Here is a 22,704-nt window from a genome sequence, read left to right as displayed (position 1 = left end):
TTCTCTGCAGTAGCGACCGCGTTCTCAGCTCTTGGTGATTCCTGTTGATTCAGAATCACTCCAGTTCCTGTGTTTACATTTTGTCAAGCAGACAGTTTGCAGCAGCCTTAGAGGATCTGAACGAGGCCATCAAGCTCTGCCCAAACAACCGTGAGATCCAGAGACTCCTGCTGCGAGTGGAGGAGGAGTGCCGCCAGGTGCAGCCGCCGCCTCAGCAGCCGCCTCAGCCTCCGCTCCCGGAAGAAACGGAACCCGAACCACAGCACGAAGATATATACTCTGTACAGGATATATTCGAGGAGGAGTACCTGGAACAGGAAGTCGAAAACGTCTCCATCGGCCTCCAGACCGAGGCTCGGCCCAGTCAGGGGCTCCCGATAATCCAGAGCCCGCCCGCCTCTCCAGCCCATCGGGACTCCGCCTACATCTCTAGCTCACCACTTGGCTCACATCAGGTTTTTGACTTCCGTTCCAGTAGTTCCGTAGGTTCTCCCACCAGACAGGGCTATCAGTCCACCTCACCCGCTCTTTCTCCAACTCACCAGAACTCTCATTACAGGCCTAGTCCGCCACACACTTCCCCAGCCCACCAGAGCGGGTCTTACCGCTTTAGCCCCCCGCCCGTGGGAGGACAGGGCAAGGAATACCCAAGCCCTCCCCCTTCCCCTCTCCGAAGAGGCCCTCAGTATCGGGCCAGCCCTCCAGCCGAAAGCATGAGTGTCTATAGATCCCAGTCTGGCTCACCCGTGCGCTATCAGCAAGAAACAAATGTGAGTCAGCTTCCTGGCAGACCAAAATCTCCATTATCCAAAATGGCCCAGCGGCCCTACCAGATGCCTCAGCTTCCTGTGGCAGTTCCCCAGCAAGGGCTCAGGCTACAGCCTGCCAAGGCCCAGATTGTGAGAAGCAACCAGCCCAGCTCAGCAGTTCATTCAAGCACCGTCATCTCTACAGGGGCCTATGGCCAAGTAGCCCACTCGATGGCTAGTAAATACCAGTCTTCACAAGGAGACATGGGAGTAAGTCAGAGCCGGTTGGTTTATCAAGGGTCAATTGGGGGGATCGTAGGGGATGGGAGACCTGTGCAGCATGTCCAGGCTAGCCTGAGTGCGGGTGCCATCTGTCAGCATGGAGGGTTGACCAAAGAAGACCTTCCACAGCGACCTTCCTCAGCATATCGAGGTGGTATGAGATACAGCCAGACACCACAGATTGGACGTAGCCAGTCCGCATCCTACTACCCAGTCTGTCACTCCAAACTAGATCTGGAGCGTTCCTCCAGCCAGCTAGGTTCCCCTGATGTGTCACATTTAATCAGAAGACCTATTAGTGTCAACCCGAACGAAATCAAACCCCATCCACCAACTCCCAGGCCACTGCTACACTCCCAGAGCGTAGGCCTCCGCTTCTCTCCATCTAGCAATAGTATCTCCTCAGCCTCCAACCTCACTCCTACCTTCCGGCCATCTTCCTCGATTCAACAAATGGAGATCCCACTAAAACCGGCGTATGATAGGTCATGTGACGAGCTGTCACCAGTGTCTCCCACTCAGGGAGGTTACCCCAGTGAGCCCACCCGATCCAGGACCACACCATTCATGGGGATCATAGATAAAACAGCCCGGACTCAACAGTACCCCCACCTTCACCAGCAGAATCGGACCTGGGCCGTGTCATCCGTGGATACCGTTCTCAGTCCCACGTCTCCAGGCAACCTGCCTCAGCCTGAGTCCTTCAGTCCACCATCATCCATCAGCAACATTGCCTTTTATAACAAAACCAACAATGCACAGAATGGCCATTTGCTGGAGGACGATTATTACAGCCCCCATGGGATGCTGGCTAACGGGTCCCGTGGAGACCTCTTGGAGAGAGTCGGCCAGGCCTCCTCATACCCCGATGTGAAGGTGGCTCGGACCCTCCCTGTGGCTCAGGCATACCAGGACAACCTGTATAGGCAGTTGTCCCGGGACTCTCGACAAGGGCAGACATCCCCTATCAAACCAAAGAGACCATTTGTGGAGTCTAATGTTTAAAAGACGTTTGTTGGAGTGAGACCCATATGTTTTCACTGCACATTTTCAGGCTTGGTTTCCATATCTGAGGTAGTTCCCTGGCTTAATTTCTCATGTAGTTTCTGTGTGGTGTTCAGAGGTGGCAGCCCACATGCTGGAGTTCTTTGCATGCAGCCGACCGGGAAGCTGGCCTCCAGTGAGCCAGGACTTCAGTTTCTCCCGTCTGTGCCCCCGCCACATGCTCTCTCCCTCTCTTCCGACGCCAACGAGGAGATTGTTGTGCCGTGTGCTTTAACCCAGGGAGATCAGACACACTGGTCAGCTTTTTCCAGGAGACAATCGCTTTCACTGATGTTCTTGTTGTGTGAATGTCTTTCTCCTTTTTTACAAAAATAAGGTGTTCTCGTTTGTTTTCTTCTAGGAACTTTAGAAAGAGTATGATGCCCCTTTGCCTTTGCATTCTTATCCAGTGTTATCCAAATAGCCAGCCCCAGTGCATTCTTGTGCCATGGTCTCCTCCCCTGGACTGCCAGCTCCCTGCAGTCACCAGGTCTAGAACGTGCGTGTAGGTTATTGCTGGTCTTCCTACGGGGGCAAAAGGATCAAGGAAAAAGAGAAGAAATGGGTCTATTAAATTGGAAGAAAAAATATATATACATAATTATTTGAAATGTCACTACATTGATTTTCCAAGAAGTGTTTTATGAATATTTAGAGAACAACCAGCCCTTTAAATATTTCACTCAGCAAAGGAAATCGGATGAGAATCATGGATATTCTTAAATAATCCACTGAGAGGTATTCTTTAGGTTTTTAGCCAACAACTATTAAAAATCTACTCATTTTCCATGGGTGGTGGAGGGGGGGGGGAAATACATAAATATAAAGAAAGAGAGACCGAGGAAGAAAGACTGTTCTGGATTCTCAGTGAAAGGCTAGAGAACATCTTTGTCTTGGAGAAATCTGCTTTATAGGTCCTGAGATAATCACTGAGCATCATATTCCACAAAAGCAAACTCTTGCCGAGGTTTGACTGGTACACTAGCCCTGTTAGCTGGCTCTGCACCCAGAGCCAGGTTTGTGTCCTCCCGGCCCTCCTTTCTTCAACCTACGTGGTATAGTGAAGAAACTGGTTCTCTTGAGAAGCAAACTGAATTCTCTCCGGACCGTAAGACTTTATTCCTGAAGTTTGCACCCAGGGCCATTGTACCCTGTGCCAGACGTCATCTGATTCTCTTTCGAGATCTATAGTTCTGTAATCTATTACTCTAGGAATTGTTTCTTCTTTTCTTTTTTCGAGGTAGGAGTGTTTGGGGAGCGATCTTTGAAAACCAGACACTGCAAAGTGTTTCATGGAGAAGACAGACCCCTTTCAGCCCTGGGTGGGAGCACATGAGACAGACAGCAGATCTTCTGATCTGGTTAGCCTGCACCCTTCCGTGTCTTGTGGTCGTTTGCTGACCTGTCCTTTGCGTGACTGAGGCCAGCACGAGATGGACAGTAAGAACACTGAAACCAAAGCCTTAGCACGGGCCTGGTACTGACTGCACGTCAGCTCTGAAAACTTAAGAAACTGAGCAAAAGAGAATCTGTTCTCTGTTACTAGGAATCCTTCTGCTCCTGTTAGTAAAGGGCTATTGGAAGGGCAGTTTCCTGCCCTAAAAATCCAGATGTGACCAGACCTGTTTGTAATAGTAAGTGTCCTCTGAAAGTATCACTAAGATATAGGGAGCATGAAGCTGAGATCAGAAACATTTCTCTACTAATTTGGAGTCTCCCAAGTAGACAGACCCCTCTGCCCCCAAGCTTGAAAGAGGCCAGGACTTGTCTCTCTGTGCTAGAAGCAGACAGCTGGGCCAGCTCAAGACCCAGACTCTTCCCACTCTCTCTCATGCCTAGGGCCTGTGTCCTGCTCAGCTAGCCCAGGGTGGGCACCGGCATCTTGTCCCTTCCCTTCTCCCTCTCTTTCTCTTACCGAGAAGATGAAATGTCCAGCTGTAGCACCAGCCCACAGCCAGGAGCCCGGCTTCTTTGTCCAGGTCTCAGCCCCACGGGGCCCTTTGCTTCTCCTCCCTTCCTGAGCACCTCACTGAGGAGCTGCTGCTACATTCTTGAAGAACATCTGCGTCTGTCAGAAAAGTGCCCCTGCTTATTTGGAATGCCACACATGCAACCTGTACTCTGCTCTCTCGGGGAGCAAGCGGGTTCTGCGTTTGTCACAGACTCGCCCCAGATGTCGCTTGTCCCCAGGGTCTCTCATGGTTTTCCTGGACAAACCGGAGATTTAGGGTCTATGCCTTATTGGGCAAAACACTTAAAACAGTCAAAATGCAACTCTTTGTTAGCCATTGTAAGAGGGAGTGAATATTACTACTGGGCGCCAGTTGAGTGTGACTAGAAAATGCCAACTGGACCTTCCTGGGGGCGGGAGACCGTTTTTCCTTGTAGGCAGACTGCCTGTGCCCTGTTGCGCTACTTCACTGCCATGGGCTCATCTTACCGCATCTCCGAGATGCCCTCTCCCCCCGCAACACTTGCTGAATCGATGTCTGGCTTCCGGTGGGGGAAGTTTTTCAAATGAACCTGGTAAGTTCCACTCACCCAGTTCACATCACCCTGAAATGGAGACAGTGGTAACAAACCTCAGCCTCTAGGTTTCTCACCAAATTGTACGTTTCGTTCACCCAGAATTCTTGCACTAATGGGTTCCCATCACATCATGTCTATAAATGGGTGCACTTTACTGTTTGAATTTGTAACTCTGATAAATACTGGATATTTAAGTGTGCGTAATGTCTTCATTAGAAAATAGCAAAACCGCTCTTGTCTTTTAGTGTATCTTTCAAGGAAAAAAAGGAAAGAAATCAAGCAGTGGATCACAACATTTATAGCACAAAAAATAACTTGTATATAAGCATCAAAAAGATTAAGAATTTTTAAATACAAAAAATATTTGCAGTGATTTTAAAGTGCTTTTCCAGCAATTTTCTTAGGGACTCCTGAGACATGGTTACTTTATTTACTGGATCAGTAAGGCACACAATTAACAATTAAAAATTAATGTTTATTTACAAAGTAAAGGGAAAACCTGTGTAACATGAGAATTTGGCATGGACAAAATGGAGACCATTTTGTATCTGCTGTTGTATCTCGTCCGGGTTGCAGACGTGCACTATTAAAGCCCCAAGTTAATAGAGCACAAACCCTTCTTGTTCCTCTCCCATGTGCCCCTCTTTCTAGATGTGTTTAACTTAAACTCGAAGGCTCAGGAAAATTCCACTAATTAGAATCATGTACAGTACCCCAGGTCGTTGTCCAGAGATACAAGTTTGCTAATTTAGTTAAGCCTGGATTATTAAACACTTTTCCTAAATTATTGTAAACAGAACAGCCTAGAGAAAGGTATTCTCGGTCCTTATATTGTATAGTAGTTTATGAACCCCTCTCTAAATATTGGTATTTTTATATTCCAGAGATGTACCCAATAGAAAAATTAACCAGTATCTAATTTAATATCCATAAGTATTTTCCTTAGATTTTAGTCCTATACGGTGGGTTATGTGGACGTCACCTTGCTTCAACCATACTCTACCACTAGGTGTCACTGTGGCTCTGCACCAGGCTTGTCTGGTGGCAAAGAACGGCAGTCCGGCCCCCCCGGAGGAGCCGCTCCCAGGTCAGCAGGCAGGTCCAGAAGGTTCAGGAAGGAGGGGACAGAGGCCTGCGGAGGGGGTCTTCATGTATCTGTGCCCGCTGTGGCACGATAAGCTCTTTGAACACTACCTGCTTTGGACCTTCAGCCAGGCAGAGGCTGGGAGAACTGAGTAGAATTCCCTTGCTCTGGTGGATGGGTGGGTATGAGGAAGCCTCCTTTACTCCCCATGAGCCTCCCTCTCAGTTCCTCTTGGCTTCCAACTTTTATAACTTCAGAGATGTCACGGTTGGCTGGTTTGATTCAAAAATCATTATTTTTCTACTGCAGAAATGCCTTGGACAAAACCAGTTGCTCACTGAATCTTTGCCACCAAATGGAACAGGCTCCCCCCCCCCCGGGGGGTGGGGGGTGTTCCCCCCTCCCTGTCCCAGCCTCTCCCACCCCTGTCTGTCTGTCCTTGGGCTGCCCACTTCTCAAGAAGCCAACCTGCAAAGGCAGCCTGCTGCTGCTTCCACACCGAGGCCCATGCCGCCCCGTCGCGTGCGCATTGGGAGGTGTGGCTTTTTCTCCTTTTCCTCTAGGAATTCCAGACTGACCATCTACCAGGACTAACAATGAACAAAGGGCTTAGGGGTAAGAGCTACCTACAAAGACGTGTCATGGAAACCTTCACCATGCAATGCCTTGAACTCAGCTCTGGCTGCTCCCCAGAAAAGGTGGCTGGCTGGGGGCCTGGACACAAGCACAATGGGAACGGTAGAGCCACTGTGCAGAGCTACTTGAATAATCACTGGGTCTTCATCAACTCTGTTTATAACACAGACCACTGAAGGGCTGAAGTGTTGGTAACCTGCATTTCGGTGTCCAATGCCTCACAGCTGCTGAACCGCCCTGAGATGCTTGTGGCCACACGATGGCCACGGTCAGAGCTTTGAAAAGTCAGTACCAAATGAATGCGTAATTGGACACCAAAAATCAAGTGTTACTTTCATGTTTCCTCACCCATATCATCTCATATCTTCCTGCTGACTCTGGTAATCTCCACGAAGCTGACCTGCCAGGTTTTAGCTGAACGCATGTAGACGCAGGCCAGCATCACTCTCGTTTTTCAGACAGACCTACTCTTTGGAAAGGAAGGAGCCTAGCTGCTGTTTTTGTAGCACTTGCTGGCTGGATTGTTCTTTTGCCTAATCACTAACCAGAACACCTGGTTAGGGGGACTCCACTCAATCCCTCCAGTCCCTGGAACCAGACAGACCGTTAATTCTGGAAATTCAGTACTTGAATGTACCTGCCTTATTGTGTACCAGCTTACTGGGAAAAAAAAAAAAAAGAAATGCCGGCTCCAGATCTCTCCTTCATTCACAGGTTATTTTGGAAATCCTGTAAGTTACACTTCCTGTTCCAGTTTGTTTTTGTTTTTGTTTTCTCCTTTGGCTGATTCCTGCTGAGTGGGGCCAGTTCCTCATCAGGCTCAGGGCAGGTGCCGTCCTCAGGCATGGTCTCCTCTCCATTTAGCACAGCATCTCCATCTCTGTTCTGTCTCCTCCAAATCCAAGATGATTTTAATTAGTACAGACATGTACAGTCTACAATTAAAAAGTGATTTGTACTAATATGATTTTGATTCCTCCTCTTTGCTGTCCTTTCAAGACACTTGCTGGAAAAAGCTTTAATGCACTTAGTTTTCCTTTAGGTTTTCTATGACTCAGATGTAAAGGACTTTCTCTGTACAGTATATTATCCAATGCATGTTTGTTCTCTCTCCTGATATATTGAACACCACACAGTTGTGAACTCGTGCAGTGGGGATGGCCCACACCCGACAGAGGCATCTAGTCCCCTGTGTATAAGGAAAGACCTTTTCCTTTGCTGTACTTGCTTGAGCAGTTGTATTGTCTGTACATGTGAGCTGTGTGAGATAGATGTGAAAAGTTAAATGAATGCATTTTCCTGCCCATGTGTACAGAGCGCCATCCGTACAATGAACTGTATGTATGAAAGCAAATGTACTTATTTATAAAGGGTAACACTTGGAAAAACGCGGTGTGGTGGTGCTTTCTCCTTCCGGTACTGCGCCCTCCCCGAGGCCCCTGCCATGCTGGGCGGGGCGGGGGGGGGGAACCTCACTGAGGCCTCCCCCAGGAACCGCTTCAGCAGGTTAAGGTGGAGGCCAAATTCCTGGTGATTTGTCTGGTCTCTTGTGGGACATGCACAGTCACCCCTTGGGGCTTGTGTTCATTCAGTGAGGTGACCGAGCGCCTCCTTGGAGTTGGGGCAGCACATAGCTGTGGTGAAGGCTTGCAGGACCCTCTGAGGGAGGGAGGCTGTTTCCTCAGTGAGTTTCTCTCCCGCCAAACCAAGGGAGCATGAGCCCTTCTTGTTTCACTTTGGTAGCTGGGGCTGCAGGCCCGAGGGGAGGGGACAGCCCTGGCTGGCATTCCTGAAGTGAGCTTGGTCCGAGCTGGAAGCCCACAGCTTCCAGTGGCTTCTTTTCTCTTCAGAAATCTGGCCAGAATCTCGCATGCTTGCCATCCAGAGAGCTGGGCAGCTGCGTCGTATAAGTGGAGAAGCTGCAGGTTTCCTGGAACCAGCTAGACACTCGATACCTTGTTTTTATTTTTTTAGATTTTTTTTATTTATTCATTCGAGACACAGAGCTAGAACGTGAGCAGGGGGAAAAGCAGAGGGAGGGGGAGAAGCAGACCCCCCGCTGAGCAGGAAGCCTGATGTGGGGCTCGATCCCAGGACCCTGGGATCATGACCTGAGCTGAAGGCAGACGCTTAACCATCTGAGCCACCCAGCTGCCCCTCAATACCTTGTTTTTAAAAAGTGGCCCGCACGGAGTCCTGCAGCCTTTCCTGCCTCACTGGTCCCTGTCTACGGCAGGGACAAGCAAGGAAGGAGACTGCTTCCTCTGGACACCACGCTGTGCTGAACAAACATCCCTGTTGTGTGACCACATCCATTTCCCCCGAACAGCCAAGGCTGGGGACGCAGGAAAACTGCAGGCATGCAGGCATCCCAACCTGGATGCCAGAGTTCCCTTCAAAGAGGAGAGGACAGGACCCTGGAAGGAACCACCTGCTTGGTCTGAAAACTTTTGAGACCTCAAGGAGTCCCAAACCCAGTCAGGTGAGGGACATCCTGAGCAGGTGAAGGAGAGGAGAGGCATCCCCTTCGTGTCTGGGATCATTTCAATATTTCCAAACACGGAGACCCTTGATGCAGAGGCGAGCACAGAAGTCGGGGTCCAGGGCCTTCTGCCCTCACACTGAGAGCCAGCCGCGATCTTGACGGAGCCATCGGCTCGTGACCTATTCTCAAGCCGCGTGCTTTGCATGCTTTTAAAGCAAATGGAGGCTCACACAGAAGCCTCGATTCAGGAGAAAGACTGTACAGATGCAGAAAGCAAAGGCCTCTCAAGAATATGGAGAAAAAGTAAATGTCAGGAAGGATTCGTGTTACCGAGGATTAGGTATCGGAGGATTTGCTGTAGGGCCCCTTTAAATAGTGTTTTCAGGGAAGGTGCTTTTCTGGAGCATAGAGAGAGTCCCTGGTCCCTGTCCCCGTATGAGAGCCCACCCGACTTCACCATAAATACACCTCCTGCCTGAGCCTTGGGAATGGCTCTCAAGTGGAATCTCTGCTTGTTCTCAAAAGCTTTACTCAAGGACTAAAGAAACATATTTTTAAAAGGTAAAAACTTAAGTGACTACTGGGGAGAACTGGCCAAAGCCCTTATTGGCCTCCACCCTCCAGACCACTCTCTGGGCTGGGAGAAGGCGGTCTCCCCCACTGGGTGCAGAGCCCGAACAGCCCGCGGGCCCTCAACCAGCCTGTGGCGCGACAGCACCCCTCACTTTGCCCCCTGCACCCAGCCAGGGGTGTGAGCCCAGAACTGACCTGAGTGTCTGACTCTGCTGGGAGCAGCGGCCCCTTTTGTCGCCACAGCAAGTGAGGCTAACAGGCCCGAGGTCTGCGGTAGACATTTATTGAACCATCTATTGCACCCACGCTACAATGTACTTCACAGAGGACTGACCACAGGCAAAGTAAAATAAACCACCGCGGGGCAGTTTTCAGGGGCCTCCAGAATCATCCGACAGCCACTTGGGCAAACAGACCGGTTTACAGATTTTTACCACCAATCCAAGGTTCCGTCCCTCTCTGTGGCGTCCTGGCCAGGGAGATGCACAATTGTACCTTGGGAGGTGGAAGAACGGCCGGGGCGCTAGACACACAGCGCAGTGTCACCGGCGGACACCCGGCCGCCCCAGGCAAGCTGCAGCGAGAGGGGGGCGCCACTGTGCCAAGGGCCCAAGGCCCAAGGCGCGTGTTAGAAACCCGAGCAGGAGCAGAGCACGAGCGGGGGCCAGCCCCTTTCTCTAAGGCAGCACTGACGTGAGGAAAAGACAACTGTCAAAAGCAGTGGTCAGGCCCGGAAATCTCCTGCATTTCTTCATTTAAGGAAACGGTGTCTGTCTCAAACTGTGTCATGTTCCTCAAAGCCCAGAACACGAGGTAAACAAGGAGAGAGCATTCACCAGGTCCAAGAAGCACAAGGTCAATGCTCTGATCACGTCGCTTCCAGGCCGAAGCCCAAGAGCGAGTGGGGCACATGGAGCACACGTGCGCAGCCGGGAGCCTCGGCCCCAGCTGCTGCCCACACAGCGGGCCCGGGGAGGAGGCTGAGGCCTTCCTCCTGCACAGAGGCCGGCAGCCCTGCCTTTGGCGCTGGAAGCGGTGGGGGGGGGGGGGGCGCGGCAGCCGCAGCTTTCCACTTCAAAACAAAGCAAGGCTGCAGCCCCCCCCCCCCCCCCCCCCCCGCCCTCCCCGGCCTCAGGTCCTAGCCAGAGCAGCTGGGGAGGGCGGGGACCCCGGAGGCAACTGGCGGGCGGGCCTCAACACGAGTAGACCCACCCGGCCACAGCGCGCCTCCACAGGGCCCCATCTCCTGCTCTCTCTGTGGCCCTCAGCCGCCAAGTACCATTAGTCTCGGGCCCATGGCCCGTCCCTCTCCCAGCAGGGCCGGCCTGGGGCTGGCCCAAAGCCCCATCTCTGCAGCTTCCCCGGGGCCAGTCCCTCCCCGCTCCTGGGGAACACTGCTCTGAACACCACATAGTTCATACATAATATCACTTGCTCCCTGCCAAGGCCGGGCCCCCTTCTCACCACGTGTTGTTCAGACTAGCGAGACTCCTGGTTTGAATTCAGTGTTACACAAAGCAAGTCTCAGCCTTGCCAGGCCTGTCACTAAGCCCCAGTTTCTCCCACAGCTTTGTGCTCTTTGCAGCCCCTGGACTCGGCCCAGCATCCGCTGCCTCAAGAGGAGCGAGCCACTCTACGTCTTCTTGAAGGATCTGTGCTTTTGTAATGAGGACTGACCACCCAAAACCCGACCCAAAGCTGCTCGATTTGAGGGGGTGATGATGACAACAGGGGCAGGGGTCTGTGCATGACTAACAGGACTCTAAAGCAGCAACAAGGAGGGAAAGCAGAGAAAGCCAAGCCCTACACCCCAGAAATGAGCGCTCCAAGGGGAACGCTGCCCCCACGCTCCCTAACCACACTGCCCAGCCCTCCCAGGAGCCGCTGAGCCTAAAGACAGCCTCGACAGAGCGTGGGAAAGACGCCTATCCAAACCCCCCAGAACTGAGGCCAGCCACAGCCAGGCCCTCCCCGCGGGACAAGGGCAGGCCGTCACTGGGAGCTGGGGCTGTCGCCTTCTGTCAGCGTCTTGAAGTCCATGGAGAGAGCTTGTTCTTCCGCCTGGGGTGGCCGCTTCCAGTCAGGGCGAGTCAAGATGTAGAGCACAGTCCCCCCGAAGCCGACCAGCAGCAAGCCCAGCACGTTGGCCAGGACACCCTCAGCCTCAAATGTGCTGTACCTGGCCCTGCAGGGTTGCGGGGGGGGGGGGGGGGAACCACCCACGGGGTCACCGTCAAATGCCATTCGCACCCAGGCCAGACAAATGGCCTGGTGCTCCAACCCCAGCCCCATCCGTCTCCCTCCCGGAGAGGAAAACCACTGCTTCGCTAACCACCAAAAGCGGGAAGGCAGAGGTCCCTGAGGAGCCGAGGGCAGGGCTCGCTCTCTGCCGCCCATGGTGGCCTGGGACACTCACCCGAGCTTAAACAACAGCGCCTCCTTCAGGCCCAGCAGGGCTGTGCCCACAGACAGGAGGAAGATGGCGGCGCCAAAGAAGATGTGCTGTGGGCGGTATCGGCTCCGCAGCGAAAACGCAGCTCCGGGGAACAGGAAGAGGCTAAAGCCCACGAGCCACTGCGAGGAAAGGCGGGGTGCGGCCGGAGACTGAGCTGGCCCTCCGTGCGACCGGCCCGAGGACACCCCAAGCGGGCCGCGTCCACACGCAGTCTGGGACCCCCCCATCCACCCGTCTGGCCTCCTTCACCCTAAGAGCTGCTGGGGGGTGGGGGCAGTAAGCCCTCAGGGGAAAGGTCCTGGCCCCCGCGCCCCAGGCCTGGGCTCAGTTCAGCGGGCTCGCATGCTCAGAGACCTGGGCCTGTGGCCAAACAGATGTGCTGCGTCAGCTGGAAGGGAGCCTGGCTCTGAGGCACCCTGGCCTGGAAAGTCCTGGCTTTTGCACCCATTTCAGAGTCTGAAAGCAGCCCCCAGCCTCCTCCACTTTCAGGCATGTGCCCCGGAAAATGGGCCCTTGTGGGACGCCCGTGTGGGGCACCCGTGTCCCCCCGCCACCCCCCACGCCGTGGGGCCAACGCCTCACCTGCACGAAGTAGAGAACGAACCCGAGGATGCCGCACCAGCTGTGTAGGCTGTACAGGTCTGCGTAGCCCTGCTCCCGGTGGTAGTCGAACACCGCCACCATGCCTGGGCCGGGGGGGGGGGGGGGGGGGTGCGCATGAGGACAGGGCTGCCGGGAAGGGGGCCGGGGAGGTGACCCAGGGGAAACCTGACTCGCTGAGACTTCTGGGATCCAGTCCCGACTTGATGGCTGCCAGCACCCAGTGTCCCAGCCGGTGATGCCTGGACGGGGGAGGAGGGGCGGGGAGGGGCCCGGAGCAGAACTGGAGTGGAGACCAGACGTATCCTACAGCTACTTCCCCAAGGGCCGAAGCAGAGGCGGGAAAGGGTGAGCTGTGCCCGGGAACTCACCCACCAGGGCGATGATGAACGCAAAGACGTGTAGCAGCCCGTGCAGGACTTTGGTGGTGCGTCTGGGCTCATTCCTGAAGACCCGGTAAACCAGCAGGGCTTATGGGGAGCAAGAAAGGGAACGTGAGGCCGGCCTGCCACCCGCACCAAGGTGACACCCCGTGGCTGGGGGAGGTGATCTGAAGGAAGGGCTTGTCAAGGTCCCGCAGCCACAGCCAGCGGGAGAGAAAACAAGGCTCTGTGGGGCCCGGCAAGGGCCCTCGGGTATGTGTGCCCTAGCAACGCCCCCATGATTGCTCTCTTGTCAAGCGTCTTGTGTATTCCAGGCTGTGCTGCAGGTTCATCGTGCACTCACGCTGAGGTGTCACCAAGCTTGCGTTCACCTCTTAGTTGTGATGATCCTCAAATAGTCCAGTATGGAAGCCTGAGCAGATACTCACTACCTTTGGCAAGCAGGCTCCCTAAACGGGGAACCCGTGGTTCCCAAGCTAACCCCCCGTCATTGGGCTGAGCCAGACAGAGCCAGGTGGCACGGGGAATGCCTCTCAGGAGTGGCTGTCACCAGGACCACCTCTAGGAAGAATGGGCCCAACAGATCCACATCCAGACTTCTTGTTAGCAGAGGAGGCGGCCACGGAAGGCAGGGTGGGGGCCAAGCATGGCCTCACTCCTACCTCAGAGAGGGACTTAAGCTCTGCCAAGTCCAACGTCACCCCGGCACATGTGCACGCGCGCGCGCGCACACACACTCACCCTCTTTCTCCCACTATGAAACCACCCCACAGAAGCCGGCCTCAGCTCACAGTCCAAACCCTGGGCTGCCTACTCTAAGCAGCACACACCCTTGGATGCTCCTTGTCGAAAGACCAGGACAAGTAGGAAAGGAGTTGCCACCCCCACACCTCAGGTCCCTGGATTTGGATGCCTGGTGTCCCCAGGCTCCAAGCCAGCTTCCTTCCTGTCTTTTCTGGAATCTTAGACATGTCTAACTGCAAGAGACCTCCGGAATGAGAGTATTTCTGCAAACCGCCTCTCTCAGGAGCAGCTCCAGGTGCAAGGGCAGGACTCACCATCTCCCTGCAGGAAGATCAGGCCTATGACCATGCAGAGGGGATGCGCGTTAAACTGCAGGGCGCCCTCCCAGGCGATGCCGCCCCTGTACAGACCGAGCCAAGCCCCCGTCGTGGCCACCACAGTCAGGCCCAGCAGCTGGGAGAAAGCCACGTAGTAAGGCAGTGCTCTGGGGGCGGCTGCCAGGCCGGCCCGACTCTCCATGCTGAGGCAGCTGCTGGAGGAAAGACAGAGAGCTCAGAGCAGCCCGCACCTCCCCAGGACACAGCCCTGGGCTCGCGAGGCCAACCCCAAGCCCCCACCCTCTCCGCCCACCACCCCCGGCCCCTGTGCTAAAGCCAGCCACCCCGTCTCTAGAGCGGTCGGCAGAGGTGCCCTGCTTCCCCAAGAGACAGGCCGGACCCCTGGAAGAGATGCAAGGAGGGTGCAAGGGAAGGTCCTCCAAATTCTGGTGGGAGCAGGGGGGCCCCGCGCCTGGCTTTACATTGTTTCACGAGGACCTGGGTTTTCTCAGGGGGGCTTCACAGATGACGTACAGAGAAGAGAGGAAATCCCTTGAAGGAACAGGGTTCCTCACGGTTTGTCCCCAGGTGGGTCCTAAGGACATCCGGTGAGGAGACCCCCCCCGCGCCCCGCACGCAGTGTGCAAGCCTGCAGCCCGAGGTGAAGGGGGGGGTCCTGCCCTCCCCATGGGTCTGGGCGCGGCCCCACAGCAGGCCCCCTGCTTGTAGAAGGATGTACTCGGACCCCGCCTCGCCCGACACACATGGGGAGCAGGGGCAGCCCAGCAGCCTGCCCCCCTGCTGCCTCCTCTCCCCCCCCACCCCCACGTTTAGGGCAGGCCGGTCTGCACTCCTGCTCACGGGATGTCTCCAAAACTAAAGGCACCAGAAATGAGACCCACAGGGAAGAGCACGTCGCCGTTCGGGGCTCATGGCGTGCTTCATACGGGACACTTAGCTCCCGGCGGGCCTGTGGAGGCCGTAAAGCAGGGAGTTACCACCGACCCGTGCGACCGAGAAGAAAACGGCTGCTGGAGGTCTGGGAAGGCTTGCTCAGGGGCTGCGTGCGTGCGTGCGTGCGTGCGTGCGTGCGTGCGCGCGTGTGTGCGCATGTGTGTGTGGTGAGCGCATTTCCTGGCTCCTCCGCCCAGGCCGCCCCCATGGTAGCCTCCCTCAGGGTCAGAACGGCTTTCTTGCCCACTTCGCCCTGAATCGGCTGGTCCTCCAGACCCAGAGCCCAGGCCTGGGAGAGGCAGCCCCGGCAGGAACAAAGATGGCCTCCACCCGCCTTGCCTTGGTGCTGGGGCGTCCTGTGCCCACAGAAGGGGGCTCTCCTCCTCCCCAGTCCTGGCCTCTCCTCGCAGCGCTGGAAACATCCCAGAGAATGACAGCTGAGCAGAGACACGGCCTAACAGGCTTCTGGGTCCCCCGCTCACGGCCGCACGTGCTCTGTCTCTACCCTGTACTGCGCAAGAACTCGTGTCCGGTCAGCCTGGTCTTCTACTAGTAATGGGGGGGGCTCTTTTTACCCCCCACTTCTCTCTGCCATATCCAACAAATGTTGGCAACTTCACCATTAAAAGTCGGGGACAGTCGGGAGTGTTACTAATACACACTCCCTACAGTAAAATACAGATTAGGAAAAAATTACAAGTAATCAGCATTTTCATGTGTGTCCTCACATCCCTTTTTTCTAGAAACATTTACATTATTTCATAGAAACATACCGATTTCTAACCCGTTTTGACTTCACAGTAGGTCATGCCTATCTTTTCATGTCAACGAATATCCATCTATGCCATAGTTTCAACGACATCACAGGATTGCACGGTAAGGCTGTTTCATGCTTTAACCAAGCCCCAACCCCTGTTGTTCAGCGTTTAGCTAGCTCCCAGTTTTTCACTAAATAAACCACACTCTGTGATCATCTTTGCGCGTGTGTCTGATTAATTCCTGACTGGAGAAACAGAACCCTGCAGCAAGCCTATGTTCTCTTTTAGGTTTTTGACATTTTATAAAGTCATTTTCCAAACACATTCCCATGGCAGGTAGCAACCCCTGTTTCCAGAGGGCCTGGCAGACAACAACCCCTATTTCTGAAACTCTTGTCTCTGTCCATATATGTCCCCTTTGCACAGGTAACTCCTAAATCGAGGGCCAGTTCCATGCTCTCCCCCAAATACCCCATTTCTAACTACCCACTATACACCTCTACCGATATCCTACAAACACTCCAAACTCAGCACATCCAAAATCAGCTCATCTGCCTGTCATAGCCAAGTCCTCTCCTGACCTCGCACATGGCCGAAGTGGCTGCCCTCCTGGTCCTGGCGCTGACATCTGTGGAGAGGTCAGTGGAGACAGGCCACTGAATCCTGGAGGATCTCCCTTGGGCCCCCCGCCATCACCTCCCTCCTGGCCATCCTCATTGCCACCACCCCAGCCAGGGCATGGAGCTTCTGCCCCAATCTCTGAACCCCTGCCAGGGACAGGGACAAGGCCAGCTCCCCATCTCCTGTCGCCCCACCCTGCACAAACAGGGCCCATGGTCTGCTGGTGAAATGCCACCTCTGTAACATGATCCTAACTCAGTTTTCATCTGTGGCCCCGGGTTTTCTCACCAAATCCACTCAGAGGAGACTGACTTCTGAGACTTCCCCTCACACCACCCTCTGCCTCACACTCCCCGCACCTCACTGCCTGCTCCCCGCCACGCCACTCGCACCCCCTCCTCCATCTCCTCCCCTCACTCTCCCCTCCATCTGTCTGCCCACGACCTGAACCGGGCTTTTTCTTCATCTCCAGCCCCTCCTGGCTTGGGGCTTACCTTATCCTGTTGGCCGTCTGCCTCCTGTGAAGCTCGCCTGCGCCCCTCTGGTCACCTGCCCTGTAGCTCGGGCAAGGCAGGGGAGGCGTCCGGCTCTTCCTTGGGTCTCCTCAAGGACCTGTTCCCTTGCACCGACTCTAACCGGAAAGATCTACCAAACAGATGCTGTCCTTGGGTCACTTGTTCTTGGTCCTCCTCCCCTTTATTAGATTCATCCCCTGAACGCCCGGGGCGCAGTCAGAACCTGATTAGCTCTGAATGAGAAAGAACAGAAGGGACGTGCTCTGCTGCTGGTGGACCTGCCACAGCTCCCTCCTGCTAAGCAGAATGACCAACGATGGCAGTGGGAGCTCAGGGCAGCAAAGGAATTGTCACTCCTGGATCTCGGAGCTACTCTGTGGCCAGGCCAGCCAGTCTCCTACTGAAACAGGCAGAAATCAGAGCGAGGTTCTCTGCAGAGCTGTGAGGTTGTGACTTACAAGAAGAAGTATATAGGATGGAGCTCCTAAAACCCTTGGAATTTCCCAAGAAAGCCAGAAAGCTGTCTTTTGTTAATGAGCCCTTAGATAACCTGTGGGCGGGGGCTGGTTGCCAGGGGAACCAACCATGTGATTGACGGCTGGACCCCCTCCGTTCCACCTCTTAACCTCTAGGGAGGGGAGAGGGCCTGGAGATTTGAGTTCCATCACCAATGGCCAATGATCTGATCAAAACTGTCCCAGTCATGAAGCCTCCAGTAAAATCCAAAAGGAGCTTCTGGTAGGATGGCTACCCTAGTTCCCTGGGGATAGGAGCTCCTGCGTTCAGGACCCTTCGGGACCTCACCCTAACGTTCCTCTTCCATCTGCCAGTTCCTGAGTCATATCCTTTTATAATAAATCTAGTAAGTAAAATGTTTCACTGAGTTCTGTGAGCTGCTCTAGCAAATTAACTGAACCCGAGGAGAAGGCCGTGGGAACTTCTCATCTACAGCAGGTGGGGCAGAAGCCCAGGGGCCAATCTGGATTTGCGACTAGCATCCAAAGTGAGGGACAGTCTTGTGGGACGGAGCCTTTAGCCTGTGGGTTTTGACACTATCTCCAGGTAAACGGTGTTAGGACGGAGTTAACTTGCAGGACACCCAGTCGGTGTCCGCTGAGAACTGAAGAAGTTGGTGGTGCTGAAAAGGAAACGCACTTTGGAGTAGCCAAACGACTGAACAGGGGGCTTGAACGTTCTGCACTGTAAATTCACATCCTGAATTTCCCAGGAAGTCAGACCCCTAGTGCTGTTTGCACCCCACCACAATGGAGCTGAGAGGCCTGCCTGTGTGTGCTGGAAGGACAGGGGGCCTCACAGCTGACTGCAAGCCCCTCCTCTGTACTCAGCCTTCTCTCACTTAACCTCCAGGATACTGCTAGGATAATAAGACTGTTGTCCCAATTTAATGGATGAGGAAATTGGGGCTCAAAGAGGATACATGACATGCCCCAAACTATCACCTGCAAATAGCTCAACGCATTTGTTCATTGAGCACCTGCTGTATGCTGGCGATACTGCAAGATGCTGGAGCTATACAGCTAAGACGTGATCCCTGCCTTCGAGAAGTTTGCAGACAAGTTGCAGAGCAGATGTGGATTTTTTTTTTTTTAGTAAAGGGTAGTAAGAATTCAAGCCGAAAGTGCAACTCAGGCCTCCAAGGGCACTTGCCACTATCCACACGGAAGACAGTTTCTGCCTGCTTTAATACAGTGAGGTGGCACGCCCCGAGCTGTTGGTTGTCGGGTGAAGGCGTGGCTCTGCGCAGCATGGAGGGTGGAGCTGAAGGCAATCAAGGATCTGAATGCAGCTTACCAGAGAAGTCACTTTGAACCAGAGCACCAAGAAGTCTCTCCCTGTCCCACGCCAGTCCTCCTGTGTCCCTCACCTCTCAGGAAACCAGGCTGCTAAGGCAGTTTAAGCACATCACTACATCAAGCACTGGTGTCCCCTGTGGGCTCTGCTGGGAGAAAAGGAGGCAGGATCGAAACAGGCAGTTAAGAGAGAAGGGGTGGCAGGAGGGCGAACCAGCAGATCCATGAGATTTTCCCGTCAACTGTTCCCAAGGCAGCTCCCCTGCCCCATCTGTGTGGGGAACTAGGCATCTGGGTGATGCAGCATCCAGGAGGAAGCCATAGATAAAGAATGACGTTTGGAACTATGAAGGCCCAAGCTGTCTCCTCCACTCCTCCTTGCAGTTTGAAGGTGATTTAAGTCCAACTCTGAGGGATGCAGGAAAACTCACACCAAGCAAGACCATCCTGACTCAGGCAGGCCCGTGCCTTGCCTCCAGGTGACCTCACAATCAATAAGCTCCAAGGGTAAAAAATCCAGATTCACAAAAAAGACAAAGTAGTGAGTGGTTCTGTGCTTTACAGAACATGAACTGAAAGATTCCTTCAACAACGGCTTATCCGGTTCAACATCAAGGACAACCTATCTTTGTGCAAGGAGGGCCCGCTTCCAACGCTGGAGAGAGAACACATTGCACTGACTCTGGTTGGAATCTGACCCACCCACAAACACATTTTGTTTGTGCAAACCTGGAAATCAGTTGAGAGTCACTCCCTAGTAAGCAGATGCCTTTGAATCATGCTCTTTCGGTTCCCAATCCAGACAGTGACAACGCTCTCTCTGCCTTCCCAGTCCGGGCTGGCCCCCCAGAACGCTGGTGGTTCCTGGGCCTCCTTTGTTCCCGGAGCAGAAGTGGCCTGGAAGCAGCCATTCTCCACCCCAAAGTTCTCCTCCGCCTAGCAGACCAGAGTCTTAGAAGCAGAGGAGGCTCTTACAGCCCCTTCCACAACCACCCTCCTTCCTGTCAGAGCGCGGGATGGGGGTGACAATTCTGGCAGCTTCTGGAACTTTGGGCTGAGACAGTCACACACCACCCCCACTCCGCCCCCCCCACTTGCAGTCAGACTCCACTTAATGCAATCTAATAGGGACAGGAGCTACCCGCAGGGCTTGAACGTGCTGAGAATCACTCTCCCTCCCCATGTCCACGGTTTCATTAAAAGGCCACCAGGCCTAATCTCATTATGGGGACCAGACACTGCCCCTGTCCTAGAGCCCGGAAGCAGGCAGCCTGGCCTGGCCACGGCCCTCCTTGTCCACAGCGCGGTTTTAAAATTGGGTTAGAGAAGATTATATTGGGGACGGACGTTCGAGCTTTTCTTGATGGGTGAGTGCCGGGAGGGACAACTCAATTGCCCTAGAATGTCCTAGAATGTGATGGAAGAAAAGGCAAAATGAAGGTTGAGCTGTCAGGCAGGGCCCCAAGAAGCACGAGGGAAGAAAGCAAAGCTTGACGTCAACACTGAGCCTAGTTCTCCATTAGGATACAGTGGACTTGGCGCCAGGGCTCCCAATACTTGTAGGGACCCACAAAAACTCTTATGATTTCTGCTAAAATCAGGAGGAAAAACAAATTCAGTGTTGAAGAAAATGTTTTAATTTTTAATCCAGCCTGGGTTATATTTGCCTTTATACCAACACAGTTGTAAAATATAGGTTTGTTTTGTTTTTTATTGTTATTATTTGTAATGGAAGAAGGGTCCCAGCAAGGCAAAAGTGCCTGGGACCCATGAATGCAGCTCTGGTCAAACAGATGTGATTTTAGAGCAAGCCCCACTGTTTATGACTGTGTGCTCCTGGTCAAGCCAGGTCCCCTCTCTGAGTCTGCTTCCTCATCCACAAGATAGGGGATATTGAGTCCCACCTTACTACTCACTGGCCTAGCAAAAATTAAGCAGGATAAATATGTACTGGTGCCTAGCAAAGTGCCTGCCCCATGGTAGGCATTCAGATAACAATCTAATAAGAACTAAATCTGGTCCTAATAGCACCTTGGGAAGAGTCACACATCAGAAGTTGTTGACGTAAGAGGTTTGGGGCCACAAAGAGCCAGAAGGCAGCAGACAGCACTACCCCCTCCCATAAACCCACACTCCTCTTCTGTCCACTCTCAGTCCCCCGCCGGGCAGAAACCCCTGGATCTGGGGCAGATTCCTCCACCAATGCCTTCTGGTGCTACTGCACCACTCCATATTGGCAGAAGCCAAGCTCTGCCAGCCAAGGAAAGGTGGCCAGGGCTGGGAAGCTGTGGGGCAGGCAGGGGATGGTCCCACCTCCCAGTCTGGGAGGCTCCTCCTGCACAGCGCAGTGGCCGGGTAGGGGTTTGCAGCACCCTTTCTCTATGAGGGTCACACCTTGGCATTTTCAAGTTCTTTCTGTATTTTCTCTCTCAAATCCAATGTCACAAGACAAATCAAGGTATCTAAGAGAAGGTGGCAAAGCTTTGGCATTTCTTCATTTGCTATGAAAACAAAGGAACAGAATCCAGCTGTCCTGAGATGGAGCTACATTTAATGAGACTTAGAAATTCCTCAAAGACTGCCAAGTAAGGGTGTATGAGAGGAGAGGGGCAACCTCAAGGAGAAAGACTGGGGGTAGGGTCCACAGGGATCCCTTTCTGTGCAGCACCCTGGGGGAAAGAGCACGCAGAGAGGGGAGATGGCCCTGCCATTACCCAGGCGTCAAAGGCAGCAGCGGACCCCTCCCTCGGCTCAGTTCTGCAACCCCTGTGCCCACAGCTCAGGGCCCACCAGGGCCAAGCCCACGAGCCAGGGTTTCCCAAACGAGGGATTCCTACCCTCACGCCAAGAAGCTGCGGATGTTCCAGAACAAGGAAAGACTCTCCTGGCCAGATATGTTTCACCAAGAGGCCAGAAAGGCAGGTTGAGGAAGGCCCCGCCACCAGCAAAGCAATTCGGCCAGTCTTGGTTTCAGGTTTCAAAAGAACAGTCGTGGCAAACGTTGGTTGATCCACATCTACCCTACCTTGTTTCTAGAATATGGCAGAATATCAGGCGTGAGCCCCTGGATAAACGTGAGGTCACCTGGCGTTCCAGTCTAACTTCCGCAGGCTGGCACGGAGGCTGACCCAGGGCGCGCGGCCTGCTCTCTCACCTCTGGCCCTGCTCCGTGGGGCTCAGGAGCAGGTGAGGCGAGGGGCAGGTGTGGTGGCAGGTGAGGGGTTGGGGAAAGGCTCGCGGCTGCTCGGGGCGGGGGGGGCGGGGGGGGCGGCCGCTGCGAGCACACCTGGACCCCTCCCCGGCTCCGCGCGGGGGCTCGGCTCGCAGCCACCCGCCCGGGCCGCCTACCTGGCCGGGCGCCGGGCCCGGAGCTCGTCCCCGCCGCGCAGCGCCGCACCGCGCACGGGCCGGCGAGCTCCCCGCGCCGCTCCCCGGCTGCTCAGCCGGTTCCGCCGGCCGCGCCCCGAGCCGAGCTACGGCGTGGCCATGACGACAGGGCGGCGGCCGCGGGTGGGGCGCGAGGCGGGCGGCGCGGCGAGGGTCACGCGGAGGGCAGGGGGCGCCGGAAGTGCCCCCCGCGCGTCCTGTCACTCGGGGCAGGGCGCGGCGCCCACTGGTGCCCGGTTCTCGGGATGGGGACCCGCCGGATCCCGGGCCCAGACCTTGACGCCGCGCGACAGAGGCTGCGGCGCGGGGCGCTGAGGGGCGACAGCCGCGGCCACCGCGACCCCGACCTCGGGTAACCTTCGAAATCCGGGCCTCGCGACCCGGGGCGCGTTCAGGGACGCAAGAGGGTCTGCGACCCCGTGGGTGTGGGGGCCTCCTGCCCAGGCCCGACGCGGAGGCCGCGGTCGCTGCTGGGGGGATGGGCTGCGGGGCGGGGACCGGGAGCCGGGACGGGAACGGGGACGGGGACGGAGCCCGGGCGCCGAGGGGAGGGGCTGCCCGCCCGGAGAGCAGCCGCCGGGCCTGGGCCTGTGCCTGTGCTCCGCGCTTCCTGAGTCCCTCCACGCCCTCCCCCCTCCTCCTCCCCCTCCCCCGCTTCCTTCCTACCTTCTTACCCCTTCCCCTCGCCCCGCCTCGGGCTCAGGTGGCCACTAGGTGTCAGGCACGGCCCGGGCCTGGGGCCACGCTGCAATTCCCGCAGCCCTGGGGGACACATCC

General features: G+C 54.9%; 2 protein-coding genes across 4 annotated transcripts in view; one reads left to right on the top strand and one right to left on the bottom strand.

Annotated features, from left to right (window-relative positions):
- The window catches only part of TANC2 (tetratricopeptide repeat, ankyrin repeat and coiled-coil containing 2), a 347,897-nt gene extending 345,049 nt beyond the window's left edge, over positions 1–2,848 (top strand). Inside the window, exon 26 of the mRNA XM_028087521.2 lies at positions 92–2,848. Within this exon, the coding sequence (XP_027943322.1) occupies positions 92–2,036 (1,945 nt within the window). The 3' untranslated portion in view covers positions 2,037–2,848. The remainder of the gene's footprint in view (positions 1–91) is intronic.
- A 7,657-nt stretch (positions 2,849–10,505) lies between these two features.
- Positions 10,506–21,960, bottom strand: CYB561 (cytochrome b561). 3 transcript variants are annotated; one of them, XM_088028207.1, is made up of 6 exons: positions 21,889–21,960; positions 13,879–14,096; positions 12,809–12,907; positions 12,420–12,523; positions 11,799–11,956; positions 10,506–11,567 (listed from the first exon to the last, which is right to left on the bottom strand). In XM_088028207.1, exons 2-6 carry the CDS (start codon positions 14,081–14,083, stop codon positions 11,375–11,377), a joined length of 759 nt encoding a protein of 252 aa, XP_087884333.1. In that variant the 5' UTR covers positions 14,084–14,096; positions 21,889–21,960; the 3' UTR covers positions 10,506–11,374. The 3 variants fall into 3 exon arrangements, with proteins under 3 accessions (XP_087884333.1, XP_087884331.1, XP_087884332.1); XM_088028205.1 differs by lacking the exon at positions 21,889–21,960 and adding an exon at positions 21,566–21,731; XM_088028206.1 differs by lacking the exon at positions 21,889–21,960 and adding an exon at positions 18,542–19,649.
- Positions 21,961–22,704: the final 744 nt, after the last annotated feature.

Source organism: Eumetopias jubatus, unplaced genomic scaffold (assembly GCF_037043125.1).
Source record: "Eumetopias jubatus isolate StellerSeaLion01/CBP00866 unplaced genomic scaffold, mEumJub1_p1.0 scaffold_10, whole genome shotgun sequence".
Lineage (NCBI taxonomy): Eukaryota > Metazoa > Chordata > Mammalia > Carnivora > Otariidae > Eumetopias > Eumetopias jubatus.
This window is presented reverse-complemented; position numbering and strand designations above follow the sequence as displayed.

Excerpts from the sequence above, each read along its gene's own strand:
- CYB561 (XM_088028207.1), bottom strand. The coding sequence starts at position 14,083 with ATGGAGAGTCGGGCCGGCCTGGCAGCCGCCCCCAGAGCACTGCCTTAC. Across the intron at positions 11,957-12,419 it reads TCGTTCTCTACTTCGTGCAG|TGGCTCGTGGGCTTTAGCCT; the intron begins GTGAGGCGTTGG and ends CTTTCCTCGCAG. Across the intron at positions 11,568-11,798 it reads GCGCTGTTGTTTAAGCTCGG|GGCCAGGTACAGCACATTTG; the intron begins GTGAGTGTCCCA and ends GCAACCCTGCAG.